The sequence below is a fragment of the Panthera tigris genome, chromosome B4 (assembly GCF_018350195.1).
Source record: "Panthera tigris isolate Pti1 chromosome B4, P.tigris_Pti1_mat1.1, whole genome shotgun sequence".
Lineage (NCBI taxonomy): Eukaryota > Metazoa > Chordata > Mammalia > Carnivora > Felidae > Panthera > Panthera tigris.
Genome location: NC_056666.1, coordinates 83055579 through 83078623, shown reverse-complemented (window position 1 = coordinate 83078623; position 23045 = coordinate 83055579). Strand labels below are relative to the sequence as shown.

At 49.3% G+C, this 23045-nt stretch overlaps 2 protein-coding genes across 5 annotated transcripts in view; one reads left to right on the top strand and one right to left on the bottom strand.

Annotated features, from left to right (window-relative positions):
- KIF5A (kinesin family member 5A) overlaps positions 1 to 6201 on the bottom strand; it is a 29414-nt gene extending 23213 nt beyond the window's left edge. For 2 of the 3 annotated variants that reach the window (XM_042992618.1, XM_042992619.1), the window contains exon 1: positions 5689 to 5891. In XM_042992618.1, coding sequence (XP_042848552.1) covers positions 5689 to 5817 — 129 coding nt within the window. In that variant the 5' untranslated portion in view covers positions 5818 to 5891. Of the gene's footprint in view, positions 1 to 5688 lie in introns of all 3 variants that reach the window. The other variant, XM_007074981.3, reaches the window with a different exon arrangement.
- Positions 6202 to 8867: 2666 nt separating this feature from the next.
- On the top strand, positions 8868 to 23016 carry DCTN2 (dynactin subunit 2). Of its 2 annotated transcripts, XM_042992616.1 has the most exons (15): positions 8868 to 9080; positions 10020 to 10088; positions 15728 to 15733; positions 18072 to 18168; positions 18349 to 18410; positions 18985 to 19083; positions 19562 to 19722; positions 19915 to 20065; positions 20399 to 20464; positions 20679 to 20717; positions 20896 to 20973; positions 21062 to 21133; positions 21381 to 21483; positions 21597 to 21688; positions 22553 to 23016. In XM_042992616.1, the coding sequence occupies exons 1-15, from the start codon at positions 9045 to 9047 to the stop codon at positions 22637 to 22639; spliced, it is 1218 nt and encodes a 405-aa protein (XP_042848550.1). In that variant the 5' UTR covers positions 8868 to 9044; the 3' UTR covers positions 22640 to 23016. The 2 variants fall into 2 exon arrangements, with proteins under 2 accessions (XP_042848550.1, XP_042848551.1); XM_042992617.1 differs by lacking the exon at positions 15728 to 15733 and having other exon boundaries at positions 8869 to 9080.
- The last annotated feature ends 29 nt before the right edge of the window (positions 23017 to 23045 follow it).

Genomic DNA, 23045 nt, shown 5'->3' with positions numbered 1-23045 from the left:
AAAATTGATTCTTGAATTGTAATCTAACTCAGTGTTTCTCCCATCCAGCAGCCGAGAAACAGAGACAAACACGTCTATCTCAAGCCAATGACTCTTGCCTCTTCTCCACCAATGATGGCTATCTATGCTTCTTGAAACCAGGAATGCAGCCAAAGGGGGTTAAGTAGAACTCTGGAGCCAATTTTGCCCCTCCCTTCTTCCCGTCTGGGAAAATGGGTACCAACTCTTTCCCTCCTTTCCCTTTGTCTCATCCTCTCACTTAAAGGATTCTACAGGAGGCTATGCATGCATTAAAATGGAGGGCGCTCTCCAAGTGCTGAAGGCAATTATTGCCTGAGAACCCCTTTTCTTAGCCTAGGCCAAGAAGAAGGAAGAGACCACAGAGAGTAAAAAGGGTGGTGTTCTCCGTACTGTGAGGCTAAAAGGTATCCAAGAACTAAAAATAGGTCCACTTAGGAAACTCATAAGCAGGGAAAGCCATAGACACAGATTATAATTTCAGGGTTTCTGGAAAGGCCTTCTATCTCTTCCTTACTCTTGGCTAGGCCCTTAAATTCCAAGTTTAGTTCATTATTTTATCTTAAGATTTTTATTTCTGTTAAATTGTTGATTTGTTTTAAATTTTCTATTGATTAAACTCAAGATGAATTTGTTTGTCAGCTATTTTTATGCAAATAACTAGACCAGTGGTTTTCTACTTATTTTGCCTCTAGACTACTCACATGGGAAACATCACCATTATTTATGTCTTTTCATGACACACAATTACTTTGAGTCGGACTATAGTATGTTGTGGGAAGTTTCTTATCAGAATCTGGGGGAGTGAGTATAGTTAGCAAAAGCCATTTCTTCCTTCCTTCCTTCCTTCCTTCCTTCCTTCCTTCCTTCCTCCCTCCCTCCCTTCCTTCCTTCCTTCCTTCCTTCCTTCCTTCCTTCCTTCCTTCCTTTTTTAGCCATTTCTGATGCCCCCTCTCAGGCTTCTGCCCAGACCACTCCACAGCCTGGATCACCACATAGACCAAGAGTTTCTTGAAGGCAGGGATTCCCTGTAAAGCCCCAACATCGAGCCCAGTCCTTGGCCCACAGGATGTTCTTCATAAATATTTGTCAAGTAAATACAGATATTGATGGAGTAAGAGTGTAAAAAGATACTAGAGACCTGGATGTTTGGATAAAACAACTAGTAAGAAGCGGAAATGTTAACTACTTCCCAATGTGTCAAAGGCTAGCTTGTGGGGAGACAACATGTATACAATTATAACAAGATCTAACTCTTATCAGGAGTTTATTATGTGTCTGTCACTGTGCTAAGCAATATGCATTATCTCATTTATTTTTTTTTAATTTTTTTAACGTTTATTTATTTTTGAGACAGAGAGAGACAGAGCATGAACAGGGGAGGGTCAGAGAGAGGGAGACACAGAATCCGAAACAGGCTCCAGGCTCTGAGCTGTCAGCACAGAGCCAGACGCGGGGCTCAAACTCACGGACTGCGAGATCACGACCTGAGCCGAAGTCGGCCGCTTAACCGACTGAGCCACCCAGGCGCCCCAAGCATTATCTCATTTAATGTTCACAGCAATCCTAAAAGATATGTACTGTTATTATTCCATTTTATAGATGTGGGAACTGAGTTTCAGAGAAGTAAGGTAGCTTGCCTACAGTCACACAACTGAGAAATGGTAGGGCATGGTCTCAAACCCAAGCAATCTGAATCCAGACCCCCAGTGCCATACTGATCCAAAAACTTGGGGCGCCTGGGTGGCTCAGTCAGTTAAGCATCCAACTTGGGCTCAGGTCATGATCTCACAGTTGGTGAGTTTGAGTTTGAGCCCAGAGTCAGACTCTGTGCTGGACAGCTCAGAGCCTGGAGCTTGCTTTGGATTCTGTGTCTCCCTCTCTCTTGTGCCCTTCCTTGGCTTGTGTTCTCTCTCTCTCTCTCTCTCTCTCTCTCTCTCTCTCTCTCTCTCCCTCTCTTTCTCAAAATTTCAAAAACTGAAGTGCCTGAACACTGAGCACTGCATCAGATCCTTATCATGGCTTTCCTTTCCCCTTCGCCACATGCCACACACCCCCCTCCCCATTTGGACATTTCTCCAAATGTTTCCAGACTCTAGATGTTTCATCACTCCTTTTTTCCAACCTCAACCCCATCTTCAGAAATATGTGATTCTCTCACCCATCCTCTCTCAGGAACTCCCTCCCTCACCATGACAGCATCAGAGACTGGAAGATTTATTTCATTAGAAACACTCAGGGAGACTCTCCACCTTTGAGGAATGCCCCTGAGATCCACTCCCCTACCCACAGCATCTAAGCACTCCTCACAGCCTTCTCCAGAGAGCCCACCTTCAGAGTCCCTCAGCCCAGGGCTCTGTTCTCCCCACCCCACACCTCCTTGTTGTTGCCTACTCCATTTGTGTCTCTTGGCACCTTTCAGTAGTTTTCCATTATGTGAGCTGACTAAAGCTAATGGAGGGCCTAAGATCAGGGGTCCCAAGATGACCAACCTTTGCAACCCTCAGTAAAGCACTTGGTAAAAGCTGGACTTCTGAGCACCAGGCCTGATTTCCATGGTGACACCCCTGGGGATTGTTGCCATGGCAATGCTGGAGAGACACTGGCCATGGTGAACATTACCTCTCCTCTCTCTTTTCCTTTATGAGACTCCCCCAAAGCTAAAGGGAGACCTGCTCCCCCTCTTCAGATATCAAAGGAATCCTAGGCCACCCCAAACAATACTGACTCTTATCCAATAACCCATCAGGTCCCAACCTAGCTTTTCCAAACAAGGTACTTGATGGTCCTGGATTTTTGCCTGCTTTCCTAAATGAAGTACTTGATAGTTCTGGATTTTGCCTGCCTACTAACCCATTAGGAGACCTGAGGGAGGAAATATTGTGGACACTTGAATGAATGAGGGAGAGAGCAACAGGGGGAGGGAGGGAGAGTGCATTGTCTTACTGTCATCCCTCCCATGTCTGGTATAGAGGCAACAACAGCCCAGACAGCAGGCACCAGGATACTTTGCCCACCAAGACCAAAGCAGAGAAACACTTAAATGGGTCCAGTGAAAAAGTCACACTGGATTCTGAGTGACACAGAGAGCAAAACAAGGTACACAGCACACAGACAGTGACCCAGACACCCTTCTACTATGACTCAGGCCATTAACTTTGGCTAAGTCCCATCCCCCAGATTGCTAGGAGAAGTCAGGGGAATGGGGGAGGGATAGGGCTGAAAGAGCTATCTTTCTAGCTTATTTGCCAAGCAGAAAAAGCCCACAAACACTAGGGACTCTGAAGCCAGAGCTAGCCGCAGTGCCGCAGAGGCAGAGAGGAGAGCCATTAGAGAGAGGAGCAGGGACTGGGTTTGGAGAGATTATTGTCTCCCCCTTCACTCTTCCCTCACCTTCCTGAAGCAGCTTCCTCCATTAATTCCTCAGATGCTGGGCCCCAAAGGGAGACCGAGGAAGAAAGAGGAAAGTGGGTAGGGGATTTACTCCCCTTGGTGGGACTCAAGGGTCACCTCAGAATCCCTTCGCCTATAGCCCTCCTCCTCCCAAATGAGCAAGGAACAGTCAGCTTGGGAAGGCAAGCTCCAAGGACGCTGCCTGAGACAAAATGGCCCCCCAGCAGCATCTATCTCGGCCAGAGAGATTGACAGGAAGGGCTTGGGCAACGGAATATACACAGTGAGACAAAGGTGCAGCCCTGTAAATATCAGGCAAAACAGACAGGGAAGGACCAGCTGTGGAACTAAGATACAATCTGAATTGGCAGGGGGCCCTGGGCCTCTCTTCATCTCTCCCCCTTCTCCACCTTCTACTGTGTCTTTCCTGTTTAGCAAATTGGACAGATCAATACCACCGCTCCTTCTCCCAACATCACCCCATGCCCCATGCCCGCCACACTGGGATGGCCTGAGAGCCTAAAGGAGTTTTTCAGACTTACCTGAAAAAAATAAAGCAAGGAAACTAGGCTTCACAGTAGAAGCCTTTTGTGGATGGGCTCTCCCATGACCACCTCCCTCTTGTTTCTCAGCCTTCATACCTCAGGGGACCATCAAGCTCTAACTCTCACAGCTAATGCTTGCTGTCCAGACTACTTGGAGAGGATCCCCCAGGCTAGTCATGTTAGCCTGGCCAGACAGACCAGACTGTAAAGCCTAAGGCCCTTGAGGTAAAGAAAGACAAGAGCCCTCTGTATGTGGTGAACACACACATATGTAACCACACACACAAGGCAGAGGCACCCACTTGAGTTCAGTTGGTGACAGCTCAGCATGGTGACAGACTGGGGTCCTTGGGGACGGGACATACAAGCAGGCTCTTCTTAAAACATGTTTATTCAAAGTCCCATTCTCACTGATTCAAAAGGCTCATGCTCCCTCCCCATCTTTCCTTAATTCCTTTAATAAGCATGCCTTGTGCCAAGCACTGTGGACCAAAGATATATAAACAGTGCTCCTGACCTTGACAGCAGTCCTCATATGTGCCCCTCCCTTCTCCAATTAGCTGCAGTTTCTTGGCCCAGCACCCCTCAAAGCCTTACAGGACTCGGCACCCAGATCCTTTCACTCCATAGCCTGACATCCCTACCAACCTCGGAAAGGAGGGGTGGGTGATGAATTCCCTAGGAATTCCCTTTAGGCCATCACAGATAAAGGTCCAGAAGAGAAATCCGCAGAGGCAGTGTGATAGGAAAATCTATGAGCTTTGGAGTTACAGATTAAGGTTCAGATCTATGAGTTAACAGTGTGACCTTGAGAAAGTCATTCAACTTCTTTGGGCCTCAATTTCCTCATCTGTAAAATGGAAACATTAATACCTACTTCAGAGTGTTGTTTTGAGGATTAAATAATACACGTCAAGTAACAAACCCACAGGAAACATCAGTCCTCCTTAATAAGATCTCCTCCACGGATAGGGCTGTCATGATGAGGTAGAAGCGACTTGCTACTTTTTTTACTGGATCATCAAGAGAAAGGATGAATAAGCAAGTACCTATTAAGACCTCAGGATTTGGTTATTTTTATTTGTTAGGGGGGACTGGGGTGTCTGAAATCCTCTTCCTACTGTACCTGGGAGGGAAAGGCAGACATTTCCTTAGGACCCCAGAGCCCCCCTCCCCGACTGGGTGTGGCATCAATGTATTCCTCAGAAAACCCTTCATCAGATCTGTGCCCTCCGCCCCAGTCTAGGCTGCAACTACTTCAGGGGCTGACGGAGGGCTTGGTCCTAGAGCCCACTCTCATTTATACCTCCGCCCGCAGAAGCCCTGGACTGCCCACCTGTCATCTAGCCCATCCACTGGTCTACCCCCTCCCTTCCTGGGAGGTGGGGGTAGAGATCCGAGCCAATAACAAAGGGAAGATGTGCTTTCTCTAGGGGAGAGGGAAAACATCAGAAAAACATGGGACCGGCTCTGAGGGGTGCGGACGCTGCAGCGAGCAGCAAAGGGGAGTTGGGTCCCCCGACTGCGAGGAAGTAGCCCCCTCCCACTCTGCGGAGACTTGGCCACCAGCCTGGCCAGGCCACACCCAGTCATCCTGATGCAGGGGAGAGGAGGGGCTGCGGCGGAGGATGGAGGCTGAGCGGCGGGGAGGGGGTGCAGTGACAGCCAGGGGCTAAGACTCGGCGGGGGCGGGGTAGAATCTTCCCAAATTCCCTCCCGGGGCGACACTCACCCCAATAACGACGCTGTCGTCCCCTTGGAAAATTGGGATGAACTTGTCTCCCCGCAGAATCTCGGCCTGGTTCAGGGGCCGAAATCGGCAGAGCACCTTGATGCTGCATTCGTTGTTGGTCTCCGCCATGGTGGTCGCCGGCGACAGGCTGGAGCACTTCTCTGGCAGCAGGGCTGTGCGCGCTCCGGAGGAGGGGGGCTCAGCTGAAGCCGAGGCGGAGGACAGGTGCTCGGTCTCTGGGACCGAGGAAGCAGGTGGGGCGCCCGGGCGAAGGCTGGGGAGCAGGGCCGGGGCGCGCTTGCTCGCTCCTGCGGCACAGGGATGCAGGCGACCTGGGCGTCTGGTCCTCCTCTCTCGGCTCTCTGCCTCTCCGCCCCTCGCGCTGCAGCGCCGCGCTGCGGGCCTGGGCGGGGCGGCGGCGGGCGGGGCTTCCTTCGCGGGGGGCCTCCCGTTCGGCGTCCACCCGAGGGGGCGCCGGTTCTCTCCTCTCGCCTCCTCCCTCACCCCCGAAGCTCCTAGGTAACCTCGCCCTCACCCCTTCCCCACCCAAGTCACTCGCTGCATCCCAGCTCCCCACCTCCCTGGCCTGCCTGTCCCTCCCTCGGACTCCACCCCTCTGGAAGGGATAAGGGGGCTGAGGTGGGCTTGTCGCCTGGGTAGGGAAGAGAGTCAACGGCGTTTGCACCCTTTTTATTCCGGGACATCCTCCTCCCCCACCCCCGCCCCGCCCCTGTCACTGTCCTCTCTCCATATTGAGAGCCTTCTTCTCATTCTCCATCCCCAACCCCCTCACACAAGATTCCCAACCCACTCAATTTTCAAGGGCAGCTGCCTATACCCCTGTGGAGGAGGGTGTCCAGGTCTCATTTTTCAGACAGGGGTGTCAGGGGAGAGGCTAGTCCCAACCCCTTCTACGTCCAAAGGTGCGCTCGTTCCCCACTATACACACCAGGTCCCCCGTGTGAAGGAAAACAAACTCTGGTTCTGGGCTATTAGAATTCAAAAGCAAATAAAATTCTCATTTTTGCCTCATAGGCTGGGGCTGGGCATAAGGTGGGCAGGAGAAGCTTTTGCAAGAGAAAGGGAGTCAGAAAACAATGAAGGAGGGGTAATGATGAGGGTGGGGAAGGCCACAAGGGCTTTGAGAACCTATAGGGCAGACCTCTGCCTTTAGGTTTCAGGCAGGTTTAGGCACCTGTGTGTTTCCTGTCCAAGTTACCATTGGTCAGAGTCCCAACACCCCAGCCCCTTTCTCAGGCCTTGTTCTGTTTCTCCCCCTTCCCTAGCAAAATGAAAAAAGAAAAAAAAAAAGCCTTAGAGATTCTTTGTCCTTCCTCCCCTCAGGTCAGACTCCTGCTGCAGCCCCTGGGCAGAACCACCTAGAAGCTGGCCAAATTGATTTTTCTTCACGTCACAGGCCTTGCTAGCCAACAGAGAGTTGGACTGCAGGAGTTGAGGCTCTAGGCCAAGGGGAGGAGTGGGGTGATGGGAGAAGGGAGGAGGGGATGGAAGTTTTGCCTAGCAATTGTCTGAGGTCACTTGGACATTATGAGGCAAAAGTGAGAGAATGGTGGCCTGGCCAGACAAGAACTAACTGCACAGAACTCAGCTGAGGGCTTCCCCTTGTTGGGCCTATACCTCTAACCCACCTTGAATCTTAAGGAAACTGAAGAAAAAGGGTCCAGCATAAGAAACCGGATGGATGGATGGAAGAGGGGTAGAGGTTTGGGGAAAAAGCCAGGAGAGTATGCATAGAATGACAATGAGTTCCAAACTCAGGAACATCAGCATCTCTCCAGTCACTTGGTCTGGCACTATTTCCAAGTGTTGCAGCATCCTGAAAGCTCAGGAAGCCTTCTGGAAAACATCCCAAACTCAGGTCCCCAGGGACTCCAGGGTGGCAGCCTTAGTGGAGTTGCAAAAAATGCTTGTCTTAAAAAAAAAAAAAAAAAAAAAAAAGCTTGTCTATGGAGGGTCAGGGACAAAAATGTACTGGGTATAGGCCCCTCCCTCCCCCAAAAAAACATCCACACGTGATGCAGTAAGTTTTACATAAAGCTAGATTTATTAAGTTTCAAAGGATGGCCTTTCATTCTGAGAGTATGTCCTTCCTACTTTTCTACTAAGAAATGATGGTTATAGTAAACAGTGTTTTCTTTTTCTAGTGCAGTAATGGCAGAATTAATTTTAATTTTACTGAACTGTGAAAATTCAGAAGTCTGAAAACTATTAGTGAAGTGGTTAAGAGCACAGAGGGTGTTCATGGGGCGCCTCTCACCCACAGAGGGTGCCTCAGTAGGTTGAGCTTCGGACTCCTGCTCAGGTCACGATCTCCCAGTTCCCAAGTTGGCACCCCGCCTTGGGGTCTATGCTGACAGCTTTGAGCTGGGAGCCTGGATCCTGGTTCAGATTCTGTGTGTGTGTGTGTGTGTGTGTGTGTGTGTGTGTGTGTGTGTGTGTGTCTTTCTCTCAAAAAAAAAAAACCATTTTAAAAAAAAGCACAGAGTGTGTTCAGACATACAGCTACCACTTACCTATTTATGAACTTGAGATGGGATTGCCAGATTTGAAAAACAAAACAGGATGCCCAGTTAAATTTGAATTTCAGATTAAAAACTATTAGTGTGTGTGTGAGTGTGTGTGTGTGTGTGTGTGTGTGTGTGTGTGTGTGTGTGTGTGTTAGTATATCCCAAAAATGATGTGGGGCATACTTATACTACAAAAACTATTATTTATCTGAAGTTCAAAGTTGCCTAGGCGTCCTGTATTTTATCTGATATCTCTAACTTGAGGAGATTATTTTCATTCCTAACATGACTAAGCCTTTACTAAATTTTACCTGCTATTATTGTTTTTGAAGCCCTTTCTGTGCCACAGCATGACAGGATGTGTGATTTTTATCTAGTCATTTAATTTCTGGAAGCCCAAACGAATTCTTCTGAAAAACAGGAATTATAAAACATTTATCATAGACCTGATGTAAAAATGAAAGAAAAGAAGTTGTGTGAAATAACTCCCAAGGCGCGTTATTGTCGTTCTCCGTCCAAGCCCCTATCGGCCAAGACTACAGGTCCCATAATCCCAGGCTGCGTCCCTCGCCATTACCTCATTCCCTGGCCGCATTTTCGCCAATCCCGGCTTCTCCAGGGGTGTGGTAGCGGGCTGTTCTCGCGACTTTTGCCTTGCCCTTCTCTCTCCTGTGAGATTCCTGTCGCGAGACTTCCTGCTCTCCACCTCCTCCGCCGCTCCCTTTGCCGCCGCCTTAGCCCGGGACCCGGACCCAGCCTCTCCCCTACCCGAACACCGGCCCCGGCTCCGCCGAGGCCCCGGTCCCCCAACCCCGCCTCGCCGCCGCCATGGCGGACCCTAAGTACGCCGATCTTCCCGGCATTGTGAGTACAGGGCCAGCCCCGGCTCCCAGGACCGCACCCCCGACCTACTAAGGACCCCCAACAGACACTAACCCGTGACCCCTCCCGCCTGCAGCCCCTCCTCCGCCCCAGGGCTCCAGCCCCTGGCTCCCCGACGGGCCGCAGCACCCTCCGGAGTCTTCTGACCCGACTTGGCCCTGCCGCGGAATGGCTTACCAGGCCCCTTTTCCGGCAGTCGCCGGTTTCTCCGCCCAGACATCGTCTCTGGGCGCTTATCGCTTGTGCCCTAGTGTTTCTTCCAGCCGTGTCAGCACCACCCGTGTCTCCCCAAATCTCCCCATTATCCCCCCCCCCCATCCCCACTCCAAACAGACATACCAGGCCACTTGGTGATGGCCTACAACCCGCCAAAGAAGAGGTTAACCTGGCAGAACCCTTCTTGTGCCAGATAGAAAATTCTGCCCTCCGAGAAACCCGACCACCCCCGTGGCCGACCCCCACATATGCCGGCCTGTACCCTCCTTTTGTGTTGCCCTGCCTGCATTCTCAAGGGTGGGGGTTGGGTCACAGTACTTTTGAATACTAAGGTCCTGAGTCACTCTAAACCTTTGTGCCAGTGTGCTAGGGTAGTGGTGTATAGGCTGTGGCCTAATTTGAAGATAGCCCTCTCCTACTTCTGATATAATGATTGCCAAGGGCCCGCCCCCATTCTGATTCAGGATAACATCTTTGTCATCACTTGCACTCGCCACCTACCATGAGGTCCCAGTTGTCCCTGCTGTCATCCCAATGCCTTCAAGACTGGGAACTGACATACAGTTCCCTGGGCAGGTGGAAGAGAAGGGACAGAATCTTGGCCTCACAGCCTGCCTTCTCTGTTAGCTTATTCAAATGGAGTGGTTTAGGGATATTGGTGGATGCTGGGTAATGAGGTAGGGTGGTCACTGCTTCTATCTGCAGGCCAGGAACGAACCAGATGTTTATGAAACCAGCGACCTACCTGAGGATGATCAAGCGGAGTTTGATGCGGTAAGACCATGTGCTGCTTCAGGACTCCTCTGGACCCTAACCTCTCTCCCCTAGGCAGACCCTTTCCCTTTTCTGGTGAGCCACAACAATAAGCGGGTATGCCAACCCAGCCTGGGAGGTATGTAGGTTGCAATAAATCATGCCAGGAAGGAGATTGAAGTCAGTGGAATTATAGCCAACAAGTCCTGATCCTTGGGTTTTTTAAACAAAGTCGAAATATCTCTCAAAACAGTTTAGTTTGGGGCTAGTGATTTAGGTAGACCTCTGGATGCTAATCCATGGTAATGAATCATGGAGTCTGAGCACTTACAGACTACTTGAGGTTAGGAACTAGGCCTTTGATTTCATAAAATATTTCACTCAATACATGTCCATTAGTGTATCCTACCAAGAGCTAGATTTTGAAGTATAGAGGAATACACTTTTACATGAATACCCAGTATCCTTTGAGCAAGGAGTGAGAAAATGATGTGGAGATTGTACAAAGATAAGGAATATGGTCAGAGGAAAAAAAAATTGAGAAAGAACATAAATATTTCATATCAGCAAAGGAGAGTGTCTTAGCACTTTCAGATCTAAGATGAACTCTGAGGAAGGAATTAGCTGTGGACACATTTTAACCATGAGGGGAACCACTTAGCATTATTTATTGAATGTGTTCATTCTGTGTTGGTTTTTGTGCAGCGCAGAGGAATAAATGTCCCTACCCTCAAGGATCCCCCAGACTAGTGAGGGAGTTAGGATACATATAGGAAACATGTAGTAAACAAAATTAAGTGAATGGAAACCAACACAGTAAAAACTTGTATGTTAAGGGCCAAGGAGAACAAAGGTCTACTAGTAAAGCGTGTCTTACAAGATGTGTTTTAGGTTCTGTTCCAAAGAGAACTGGGCTGAGGTCACATGGATGATAAAGCAGGCTCAGTATGTGTGTCTGTAAGTCCTGTGGCTATGTCTGTGGGGCTGGTTAATCCTGGAGAATGCTGGCTGCTGGCTTATAATGTATGGCTTGGCGTACTCTCTTATTCCTTACTTGGTTTCCCCTGTGTGGAAGTGGTTCCTACTTTGTGGGAACACCTTCCCTGTCTCCTCTCAGTGGTGTGTTCCTTGTGGCTTCTGTACTTTCTGGCATGTCAGTCTGTCCCCCAAGCTTGAGTATCTGGAGATAATGCAGATGTCATTGCTGAAAGACCTGGGTGTGCACCTGTCACTCCAGATGTATCTTATTAGGAAGCTGCCTTTGACCTCACAGAGCAGGCGTGTATAAGCTGAGGACTTCAGTCCTCTGCCCTGTTTCAGAGACGGTTCAACTTTGGCCTAGGCCTCTGCCTATAAAGTATCAAGCCTTCATGGTGAGATGATCAATGGAAGTTTGTCCATTTGTCACTGACTAGCATACAGACTGGCAGTATCACAGCAATCCCCTTTCCAAACCAAAACATACATTGTAGTTTTCCTTTTGAAAGTACTGGAATATTTCTTAATAAGATGACAAGCGTGGACGCCCCTGAATATGCAGCCGTGATTGGCTGTTTCTCCCCATTGAACAGCTTATTTCAGTAGTAAGTGGGGTGGCTGATAGGGAGCGGATACCCAAAGTGTTCACGTCCTGCAGCATACTGCCTAGGATGACAGAATAGGAGTGATGGGAGCTGGATGGTACATGCAGGAAGAGTCGAGTTGCCAGCGTCACCTAAGGCTCAACTAAATGACTCTTCATCACTAGGCAGGAGTGGGTGAGGTGGGGAGACCTTCAGCTGCTTCAGGAGCCCAGGTGGGGGCAGGGAGCTGAGATGTTTACTGATGTCAGCTAATTTCTCTGGCCTCTGGGTGTCCCTGTGGGCCTTAGGAGGACAGCCTTCGGGAAGTCAGCTGAGTAATGGTTCTGTTCCTGCTCTTAATATTGATGTAAATGTGCAACTTGAAGAGATGTGAGTTGTACTTAGTCCAGAAACCTCGTGTTGGTGAGGTCTGGATTGTCACTAGCAGCCTATAGCTTTTTCACCTGCCTTCCCAAGACCTAGCACAGATGACAGTGCACATCACCAGTATCGTGGCTGAACCACGAGGTGTTCAGTCACCTTCCTAACTCCCAGCAACGGAATGTTCTGCCTTAGTCTCCAGATTATTTTCAACTTTAATTTGATCAGTTTTTAAAATAGACAGTATAGGCACATAGAGCAAAAGTGTCTTCCTAGCCCTGCCTGCCACCACTCCGTTCCCTTCCCTGAAGACAACCAATATGACCAAATCCTTATGGAACCTTTTGGGGGATCTCCAGATTTTTATCTAAAGAAATAACCAAAGTGTGGACCCTCACTATCTTTTAACCTCCTTCCTCTGATTTTCCCACTGTGGAAAAAAAAAAAAATGAGGTGCTGGAGGAGATAATGTTCTCTAACATCCCTTAAAGATTGTAATTGCTAGTTTAACCTAAACGTAAAAGTATTACAGTTCTCATAGTGGGGAGGATGAGGGAGGAAAGTAGTGTAAAAGGTTTAAGTTTTGCTAAAGATGATCCTGATTTTCCTGTTATCCCTTTAAAACAATTTTAGCAGGAAGTAAAATATTCTAAAATGAATGGGCCAGGCAGATGCACAGGCTAGCCCTTTCTTCTTCAATCTGGGAGAATCTCATCTCTGTATCTCAGACACTCCTAGGTCAATTTGGGTGCGGGACTGTTTGGAGACTTTTTTTAAAATGTCTTATCAGGAAAGTTAATTCCCAACTGGAATTCCCTCCTTGCTGGGCCCACAGCCTCCTTTGGGTCGGTAAGGCATTCTGCTCATGGCTTTTGAACTGCTGGAGCGAGGAAAGTAAACTTAGAAAACCTCCCTAGAAACAGGGTATAGTTTCTCCCTTTATGCCTTATCCATCTCTAATGCCATGTGAAAGGGGAGAGGTGACCTAGCCATAGTTCGATGGGGCCCTGGCAGAGGCTGTTCTTCAAAGGGCAGATACTGCGGAACCCTTCCCCGGCCCGAGATGAGAAACAGTACGTTGTCTTCCTTATGGATTGAGATATCATAGAGTTTGCTTGATTGTGTTCATTGACTGTTGGCACTCTTGAACTTACCTGAGTTTTTCCTAATGCTTCCCCCATCCTCCCTCCTCACCACCTTGCCTGGACACTAGTTTGCACAAGTAAGACCATTCGATGCTTCTTCTCTGCATGTTTTTTTTTTCATCTGCCATCTTGCATGCAATGCGCTGTCACTGTGCTATTGGTGTAGCTAATCGTTTTAAATTCTATTGAGTCCCTAGCGGAGTCACTAAGGGGCCTGCTGGCCTTGTGTTTAAAAATCATTAATCCAGGTTTAGAAGTACAACTATGGTCCATGAATCATTGTCTCTTTCCCTTATGGGGTCTGCAAAATAAAACTGTCCAGTGGAGGATGGAATAGAAACATGGAGGCTAGGAATGCTTTTGGATATGAGGCATTTAGACGCTGGAGTTAGAAGGGGGTTGGCTCTTTTCTCCTCAGAGTGAAATGAAGTTAGGAGAAAAGGACTGTTAGCCATTCTGGACAAGGGTGAAGAACAAGGAGGACAATCACAGTCCTCACTTCCTAGCTGTATGTAGATTACCCCTTGGAAAAACTCGTTTTAATGTTCCTGTGCTAAGCCTTTAGACAAAGGTAAATGGGATGGAAAAGGAGTGTTACGTGCAATTTTAAAGTAATAACTTGGGTTATTTGTGCTTTCATGAGTCTCTGTTTCTGTACCCCTCCTGACCATGGATGAATGGTCAGCATTGTGTTGATCCATCCTGGACAGTTTTATTCTACAGCACTCTCCAACTTCCTTGTCATCGTGGTTCTGAAGTTCTCCTGGCTGCAGTGTTGGCATAGAGCTCAGAGAGCAGCAGTGGCCTCTTTCCCTGTCTGATCTAGAACCTCAGGTCTTGCCCTCTGAGGCACAGCCATTAAGCCAAACAGTCCTGGGGAGTCAGGGGGTCCATTAGTGAGAGGGACTGGAAGTCATGTACCAGGTAAGCTGGTACCTGAGTTCAGGGCACTTCGAATTTTCCAATCGAGGTGGCTGGGTGTACTGTTTCCATGGTGACTGTCACTACTCTAGGTTATAAGAATGATGATGAGGAAAAACTCATCATCCCACAATGCACCCGTGGGACAGCCCTGGAGATGGTATATACTGTTTACAAACTAATATACCACTTTTCCTTTTCTTTGATTTTCTGTCCTCCCCCATTCTGCTTGTTCCTCATGATTTGAACTTGAGCTTACGGCTCAATGTTCTCTCCTTCTTTGAGTTTCTCCCAAGCTGGTTTTAGCTTGGTGGGGCAAGTAAGAGAAAGGTAGTGTGTGTGTGTGCCTCCCCTCGTATGTTTGCATGCGTGCACCTGTGAGTGCTTATACTCACTCTGCGCAGAGACATCCCAGTGTAGACCACAGGGCCTGGATCCGCCTCGACCCTGAGCTGAAACAGGAGTCTTGGATTAGCTGGACCCTGGCATCAGACAGGACGGAGAGGTTGAGGCTCAGGTGTACCTAGCTGAAATCTCTGGGGCAGGAAGCACTTGTCTTTGTCCCAGCATGCATTTTCATGTACACAGCCATCTTCAATCCTCCACCATTCTGTGTGCCCATCAGTAGAGCTCCTGGAGAGGCAGGGCATACAGCTAGATTTCGCCTCCTGGCACTTCCTCACCAATCTTGCTTAGAAGCGAGAACTTTATCTATGTGGCTGGACTCAAAGAAGGCCTCTTTAAAATATTCTCACCTTTCCCTCTTGTCCACCCGCTAACTTCTGTGAACCTTGAGAACAGAGGGTTGAAGAAACATTTTCTGCACATGTGCTGGTAGCCCGTGAATCTTGGTGTCCTCTACACTTTTTGTGCTAGCACGTCGTGGCCCAGTTGCTCTGGTTCCCTCAGTGCTGCAGGGCGAGTTACCAACTAATCAAGATGGATACAAACACACTGGACTATCCAAGGGACCAGGACTTGCCCTGTCTCTACTCTGACAGCAGAGAATGAGAACGGAGCTGCAATTAGGGACTTCATATCTCCTGAAACTCACCATCTCCTGACATATTTTGTTCTGCCTAACCTAAAGTCATATCAAACCATCCACATGGGCACCCTCATTGTCACCGATTCTGCCATCCAAATGTCTAATTCTTCAAGACTAGAGAAACCAAGAGACAGCAAGACTTGAACCATGAGCTCCCACCTTGAGAATTGTGAGCCCTCAATCAGCTACATGTCCTCAGAATCTCCATAGCCTCTGCTTCACATTCTGCCTTGTCCACCTCAGCCTTGTCTCCCCCCACTTTCCTGTTCCATGCCACTAGCTTGCAACATCTCACTGGTTCCCAGATGATCTTAAATTGCTGCCAATGGCAAAGCTTCATGACAGTCTCCCCACCAGAGAGGAAAGGGTCCCAGGCTCTTCTTTCTCTTGGGGTATGTGGTGACTCCAGCTGAAACTTCTTGGCCCCCAAATTTTGCTAGGCTCCCCTGGGCCCTATGGTGCAGTGTGTTTGAAGCTATCATATAGTGCATGTGACAATTTGCTAATAACAATTTTGTCTTTTTTTTCCCTCCCTCACCCCCATTTCCCCACTCCCTTTCCTTTTAACTCTTTTGATTTTCTCACCTCTGGGGAAACCACAAGGAGCTGGTAAGAAGCCTGACCTTTCATCTGCTTTTTAATGGGGTGTGCTGTGATGGGCAGTTGTTCCTCTGTCCTTTTGTCTCTGCTAAATCTTTAATCCCTCTATCCAGCCCCTCCCCAGCTGACAGCCTTTTCCCATCTTCCAAATCACTGTAATGATACTGCCCCTAGCCCATGCCCCCAGATCTCTGAGACACTGGCGGAGTGGGTGCCACTGGAGGACTGAACAGTGTCGGCCACCTGAGTCCCTGGGGCCACATCCTTGGAGAGGCTCTGAGATGATGCCCGCGTCGGGCAGCTCCTCTCCTGATCCAGGACATGGTCCTAAGTGGGAATAGTGACATGAAAGCACTGTTCATTCTTGTCACCGTCCAGGACCTCTGAGACTCACGGTCTGTGTGTTGATCCTTTTCTGCTCGTCTCCTTCCCTATTTAGGAAGCATGTAAGAAAGTAGGTTCTCATCAACATAGTGCCTGGCCCAAAATAAGGGCTTACCAAATGGTATCTATGATTAATTTCATTCCTTGGTCTATATGTGCTTCCCATTTCTCTTTTTAGGAGGATTTTTTTTTTTTTTTTAATGGATTTCTACTTCATTGGCCTTGACTGGAGCACTCACAGGGGAGAGTGGCATACTCTTGATTATGAACTTAAGAGAAGGTGGTTGCCACTCCTGATCAGGAGTGCTTCTCGGACAAGAGAGGCCACAGACTACTCAGTTATTTGGCCTGTGGGTGTTCTAGCCATACATTTCAGAGAAGGTTAAAGAGCTGATAATTTGGAGCCCAGTTGTCTCTTTACCGTTGCATTATGGGGCATCGAGCCCTTTTGTTTTCCCTTAATCTTTAGCTCTTGCCCCTCTGCTCAGCACTTCCCTGAAGAAGAGGTAAAGATCAAAGTTGATGTTTTCTCCTTACTCCATCCTTTCCCTTATTTTTAAAGCTGCCACTCACACTGATTCCTTCTCCAATAGCAGACCGGAGATGCTGCTGCTCTTCATGATGTCTCTCCATCATCATCCTCCGCCCCCACCCCCAATACCCACACACAGGCAGAGACTCTGTCCAGTCCCGGCTGCACATTAGAATCATCTGGGTAGCTTTTCAACTGGCCTGCTATCCCAACCCTACCCCAGAACAATTAAATCAGAATCTACAGAGGCGAGCCCAAGCCTCTTTTTTTTAATTTTAATTGTCTTTTGATTTGTTTTTACATTTTCTAAGTGATGCAACTGTGCAGGCAGGGGTGAGAACCATTGTTGTAGTGAAAGGAAAGACTCACTTTGCCTCCTGTAGAAGATGGAGATGGCATCCTCAGCACAAAAGAACTTCTGGTCTCCTCCCTGCTCCTTCAGTAATGTAGAGAGAGCTGTCGGACTGCTGACAAGTGACGGGGTTGGGTAGTTTGGAGTGCCCCGGCTTGGTGTAGTTACTGGAATCTGAACAGCCAGTCGATAACTAGTAAGGAGGAAACCTCTCTGCTTCGGTCCCTAGGGTAAATTGTCTTTATCCTTCTCTTCACCACGCGCCCTATTTATGGAAGAGCTAGTGCTTGAGACACGGCCAAGGACTCAGGGAGAACAGTTAGGTGCTGCAGCTTCTCTTCGAAAAGATGCTGGGCCACCTCCATGTCAGGACCTAGGCGTGGCCCTTACCCACAGGTCCTCGTGGCAAGCAGATGGCACATACGCTTATCGCTTCTAAGATGTCCCTTAGAGAATACATTACTCTCTTGCCTGTTTTCTGTGTGCCCTGAGCTCCCCACCCTCATGGCAGCCTGGAAACAGGACTGCTGGTCAGGCCCTCTGCCAACCTTCCTCTTGTGTCTAAGAGTTGGTGTCTTCCCTTCAGCAGCACATTCACCCTGGGAGTTAGCAGCTTGCTTGTCTGCCATCCTTCCTCTCCCCAACCCCCAGGAGGATGGAAGGTTAGCTTGAAATGGCCTTCCTCAGCAGCAAGGAAATTTACTTTTGGGAGGGGGAGGTTAAAAGAGGTCAGGTTGGTTTCTTGCCCTGAGTGCATGGTGTGTGCCAGATAAGCGGGAGGGCCCAGTTGGATGGGGTCGGGGGATGGGAGGCTTATGTACAGAGTGGGTGGGGAGGTTATGCTACCTCTGTTCCCACTTGAATCAGGGTGTTAATATTTATACAACTGAGACTAAATTTACCGGGAAGCTTCTGTTTCCTAGGCTGAGCCTAGCTCAGCAGCTTGGAGTGGAACTGCCCTTCTCTTTCCTTGGGAAAGTAGGGCCCAGTCTCCTCTAATGGTTTGGGGATTTTGTGGGGTCAGGGAAGTCTGGGGGGAGAATGAATCTGCCCTTGGCCTAAACTACCTATTCCTGCAGGAGGAGCTGACGAGCACAAGTGTGGAGCACATCATTGTCAATCCCAATGCTGCCTATGACAAGTTCAAAGACAAGAGAGTGGGGACAAAGGGACTTGGTGAGACCAGGCTGGAAATTGGTTGGGGGGAGGCCTATCCTCAGGCGGTGGTGACTTTTGCTTTGGGGAAAGGGTCGTTCATGGAGATCTTTCATGGTAGCCCTGACAGTCAAGTCACTTGAGTCCATGACTGCCTTGGGCCTAGATCAGGCCCTCAATTCTATCTTCTTTTCTTGGCAGATTTCTCAGATCGTATTGGAAAAACCAAGAGAACAGGATATGAATCTGGAGAATATGAGATGGTTTGTTGTGTGTGTGTTGGTGGGGATGGTACAGTGATCCTGTTTAGGAGAGAAACCAAAGGATACAGTCAGGCTTCTGAGTTTTTCTCTCATTAGGGGTCCTAAGGAACCCAGCAGGATACAGTCGGGATGCTTAGTCCCCCTGCTGTTTGCTCTGGAGAGTCTCCAGGCCTCTAGCTACCTCCAGTTTTTCTGTACTAGGCTGTTGTGAATTCTGAGGTGGATAGGATACCCTTATAACTTGGGCCCAAGGTTTGGATAAATTCTTTTCTCTTTTTTTTTTTTTTTTTTTTTTTTTTAATTTTAATGTTTATTTATTTTTGAGAGACAGAGAGAGACAGCATGAGCTGGGGAGGGTCAGAGAGAGAGGGAGACACAGAATCTGAAGCAGGCTCCAGGCTCTGAGCTGCCAGCACAGAGCCCAATGCGGGGCTTGAACCCACGGGCCGCGAGATCATGACCTGAGCCGAAGTCGGACGCTCAACCGACTTCGCCACCCAGGCGCCCCTTGGATAAATTCTTGAAGCTCCCTGTATTAAGAGGTGTAACTTCCCTGTCTGTGCTTGCTCTCTAGCTTGGAGAGGGTCTGGGAGTGAAGGAGACCCCACAGCAAAAGTACCAGCGACTACTGCATGAGGTCCAAGAGCTGACAACTGAAGTTGAGAAAATCAAGGTAACTAAACTCTCTTCTCCCCTCTCTGCTCTGACTTATGTCGCAGAGGAGGACCTCACAGCAGGAGGAGAAACATTCCCTAAGCTCCTGGCTAAGGGAGCTGAGGTTCCTAGATTTAGGAATATACATAAATCTACATTCAATGCCATAGATGGGTAAGAACCATCCAGTGACTTCCAGCCACTGCTGTTTTTTTTAAGTTAATTTTGAGAGAGACAGAGGGAGAGAGAATGAATGGGGGAGGGACAGAGAGAGAGGGAGAATCCCAAGCATGCTCCCAAGGTCAGCACAGAGCCTGATGTGGGGCTCAAACTCATGAAACCGTGAGATCACCACCTGAGCCGAAATCAACAATTGGACGCTTAACCGACTGAGCCACCCAGGTGCCCCTAGCCACAGCGATTTTTAAGGGTCTTGATCCTCTTTTTTTTTGGTCTTGATTCACACTTGCCACCCCTCATTGTCTACTTCACACCAGACAACGGTGAAGGAGGCGGCCACTGAAGAGAAGCTGACCCCCGTGGTACTGGCTAAACAGCTAGCAGCCCTGAAGCAGCAGCTCGTTGCTTCCCACCTAGAGAAGCTGCTGGGACCGGATGCGGCGATCAACCTCACTGACCCCGATGGAGCTCTGGCTAAGTGGGTGCCCTACGTGGTTGGGAAATCATTGCTGATTGGGGCACAGGGGGACTCAGCCAGGTGCTGGCCAGGATACTAAGGGGAGAGGTAGCCCAGTTTTTCCTTAATGCTGAACATGAGGCAGAAATGACCGTGACTGGGCTGGCCCACATGCTTCAAGACTTGATCTTACTACTTGGTCTCCTGGCCCAGGCGCCTACTGCTGCAGCTGGAAGCAACAAAAAACAGCAAAGGAGCTGGTTCAGGGGGAAAGACCACCAGTGGGACCCCTGCAGATAGTAGCCTTGTCACTTACGAACTACATTCTCGGCCCGAACAGGACAAATTCTCTCAAGCTGCCAAAGTAAGTATGGGCGTGAGGTGGTTGGGGGGCCGGGGTGAGGTGGCCCTAAAGACTTTCCTGCCTCCCTCCAAGGGATCGGATCTGAGGAGAGGGTGCTGGGAATGCTTCTGATTCCTCTTGATGTCTTGTTCCAGGTTTCCCTCACCCATCTACTTTCAGTTAAGATTTTAGGATTGTGACTAGGGATGTGTTCCAGGGAAAGGAGTCCCTGGGCAGAGTAGAGAGGAGGAGAGAGGGAATGGCAAGTGGACAAGCAGAGAAGAGCAGGATCTTAGTGCCCGCTGCAGCAGCAGGGAGGCGGGTGGCGAATCGCACCTCCTTTCTCCTCTCTAGGTTGCAGAACTTGAGAAGCGCCTGACAGAGCTGGAAGCGACCGTCCGCTGTGACCAGGATGCTCAGGTCAGGTGCTCTCCTCTACTTAGTCTGACCCTTGGATCCCGCGCCCTTCTTCCTAATGTCCACAGCATTCCACAGAACCCTGGAAAGAGTGGGAAGGGCTTCAGTTATCGGACCAGCCAGTGGGTTGCCAGCTAGAACCAGAAAGGATGGGAGAAGGTAATAATCATGTGGAGATACAAGAACCACTGATTTCTTTCCTCCTTTTCCCAACTAGAATCCCCTTTCAGCAGGTCTACAGGGAGCCTCTCTTATGGTGAGTGTAAAAGGAACCGGTGTTAGGATTACAGAGGTGATACTGGGATTGGGTTTGCTTGGAGAACTGTGTTTGGGTGTGTAGCTCTATACTTAATTCCCTTCAGTGGAATAGGGGGTGGGCTCTTCTAGTCTGATCCTTTCTCTCTCGTGAAGTTTGTCCCAACCCCCACCCCCAGGAGACTGTAGAGCTGTTGCAAGCAAAGGTGAACGCCCTGGACCTTGCAGTTTTGGACCAAGTGGAGGCTCGGCTACAGGTACTAAGCGGAGGGCAAACTGGATTACAGGTATCTTGGGACTTTGGAAGCCCTGGGTGCCCTGTCAACCTTAAGTCTGTGTTTTCAGAGTGTCCTGGGAAAGGTGAATGAGATCGCCAAGCATAAAGCTTCTGTAGAGGATGCAGATACACAAAGCAAGGTCAGGAAGAGCCCTTTCCCTCATTTTTATACCCTTTCCTGTTCCCTCGTGTTCTTGGAGTCCTTCTGGTGGTCCTGCCAGAGCGTGGGAGCATTGAATCCCAGGTGCTGTCTTCATAAGCTCTGATCAGCTGAGAAAGTCAGGGCAGTGTTTCAGTCCTGTCCCACCCTACTGAAATGACCCTTGTGTACTTCGCTCAGCCACCCCCTCTGGGCCCTGTCATGTCCCCCCCCCCCCCCACCCCCAGGTGCATCAGCTATATGAAACCATACAGCGCTGGAGCCCCATCGCCTCCACCCTTCCAGAGCTGGTGCAGAGACTTGTCACCATCAAGCAGCTGCATGAGCAAGGTGGGAGGCCGGCGGCCAGGGGAACTAAGAAGTGGAAAGTGGGCAGTCTTTGTTTCCTTCCCTCTTGTCTTAGATTCTAACCTCACCCGTCTCTTTCTTACCTTCTCTTGCAGCCATGCAGTTTGGTCAGCTCCTAACACACTTGGACACCACACAGCAGATGATTGCTAGTTCCCTCAAGGACAACACCACCCTCTTGACCCAGGTGTGTGCCCCTCTGCTAGTCTGCAGCCTCCCTTCGCTAGCACAGACTAGTGGGTTCTGCCTTGGCCCATATCGTAGCACGTTATTGTGGCAGGAGTTTGCTCTCTCTACTGTGTTTCAGTGGTCATGGGACCTTTGACAACTGCTTCACCTGGGATCTTCCATCTCACCATCGGGAAAACTATACCTACCTCAGGGTTGTGCGGATTGGGTGAAACACCAACGGGTGAATTGTTAGGAGTCCAGTGAACTTCAGTTTTTCCTGTAACACCTACCCCGTCCTCATCCAAATGCTCCTGTATCCAGAGCACGGCACATCGGGAGGAACATGGACTTTGAAGTCAACAGCCAGGCTCCAGCCTAGTTCTGCCACCTCTTCTCTGACACTGGGCAGAGCCTCACGTTCTTCATTCTTACCAGTGCCCAGCACATAGTCCTCGGTTTCTCTTGGAAGGCACTGTTTTCAGTGCTGAGGGCAGAATTAAAGCTGAGAAGCCCAACACGATAGGACCATCAAGATAAATGAAAAAATATATCAAGTACAGTATGTCCTTCCTGTACATGGCAGTTTCCTTAAGTTTTGAGTCCATAAAAACCCTCACTTCAACAAAATCTTACATGTTCCTCATCACATGAAACAGATCAAAGAGTGGTACTGCTTGAGTCCTGCCTGCGTGGCAGATCCTAAGCTGGGTCCATCGGACTCCAGGGGTATTTAAAAACTGCTGCTCTAACCTCCCTGCTCCAGGGCCCGTCAGCTAGGCTTCCATGTCTCTTTTGTCTTCTCTAAGAGAACTTCTCCAGGTCCTCATCCAGGTAAGCACCTGGACCCGACAGAGAGTAAAACGTCTCTGTTATTTTCTAGGTGCAGACAACCATGCGTGAAAACCTGTCCACGGTTGAGGGGAATTTTGCCAACATCGATGAACGGATGAAGAAACTGGGAAAGTGAGCGCCTTTAAGAGATGCGGAACGGGGGTAATCCCTACCCCTTTGAACTCTGTTAACAGCTTATATAGGGTTTCCCCTTCATTATAACTCTCACATCCCCATCCCATTTGACACTGGGGGCAAGGGGTTCTTCTTGCATGTGGGGTTTACACCCCTCCTCTGATGAATACAGACTGGTAGTGGGGGGGGAGGGACATGACACTGTGGTCTCCCCTCAGGCCTCGGGGACACGGGCCCAGCCACATGCCAGCTCCTGTCCAGTACTGCTTTGCCTGGGGTGGGGAAGGATTGGGCCCGGTCCTCCAGCACAGCTCCCGTGGCTGGTTGTAATACTGTACAACTGTTTCTGACCATTAAATGCCGTTGTACTCTGCGTGACCCCTGCTGTGTTTCCTGGGGAAGAGGCG

Excerpts from the sequence above, each read along its gene's own strand:
- DCTN2 (XM_042992616.1), top strand. The coding sequence starts at position 9,045 with ATGGCGGACCCTAAGTACGCCGATCTTCCCGGCATT. Across the intron at positions 19,723-19,914 it reads CCCGATGGAGCTCTGGCTAA|GCGCCTACTGCTGCAGCTGG; the intron begins GTGGGTGCCCTA and ends CTCCTGGCCCAG. Across the intron at positions 21,134-21,380 it reads ATGCAGATACACAAAGCAAG|GTGCATCAGCTATATGAAAC; the intron begins GTCAGGAAGAGC and ends CCCCACCCCCAG.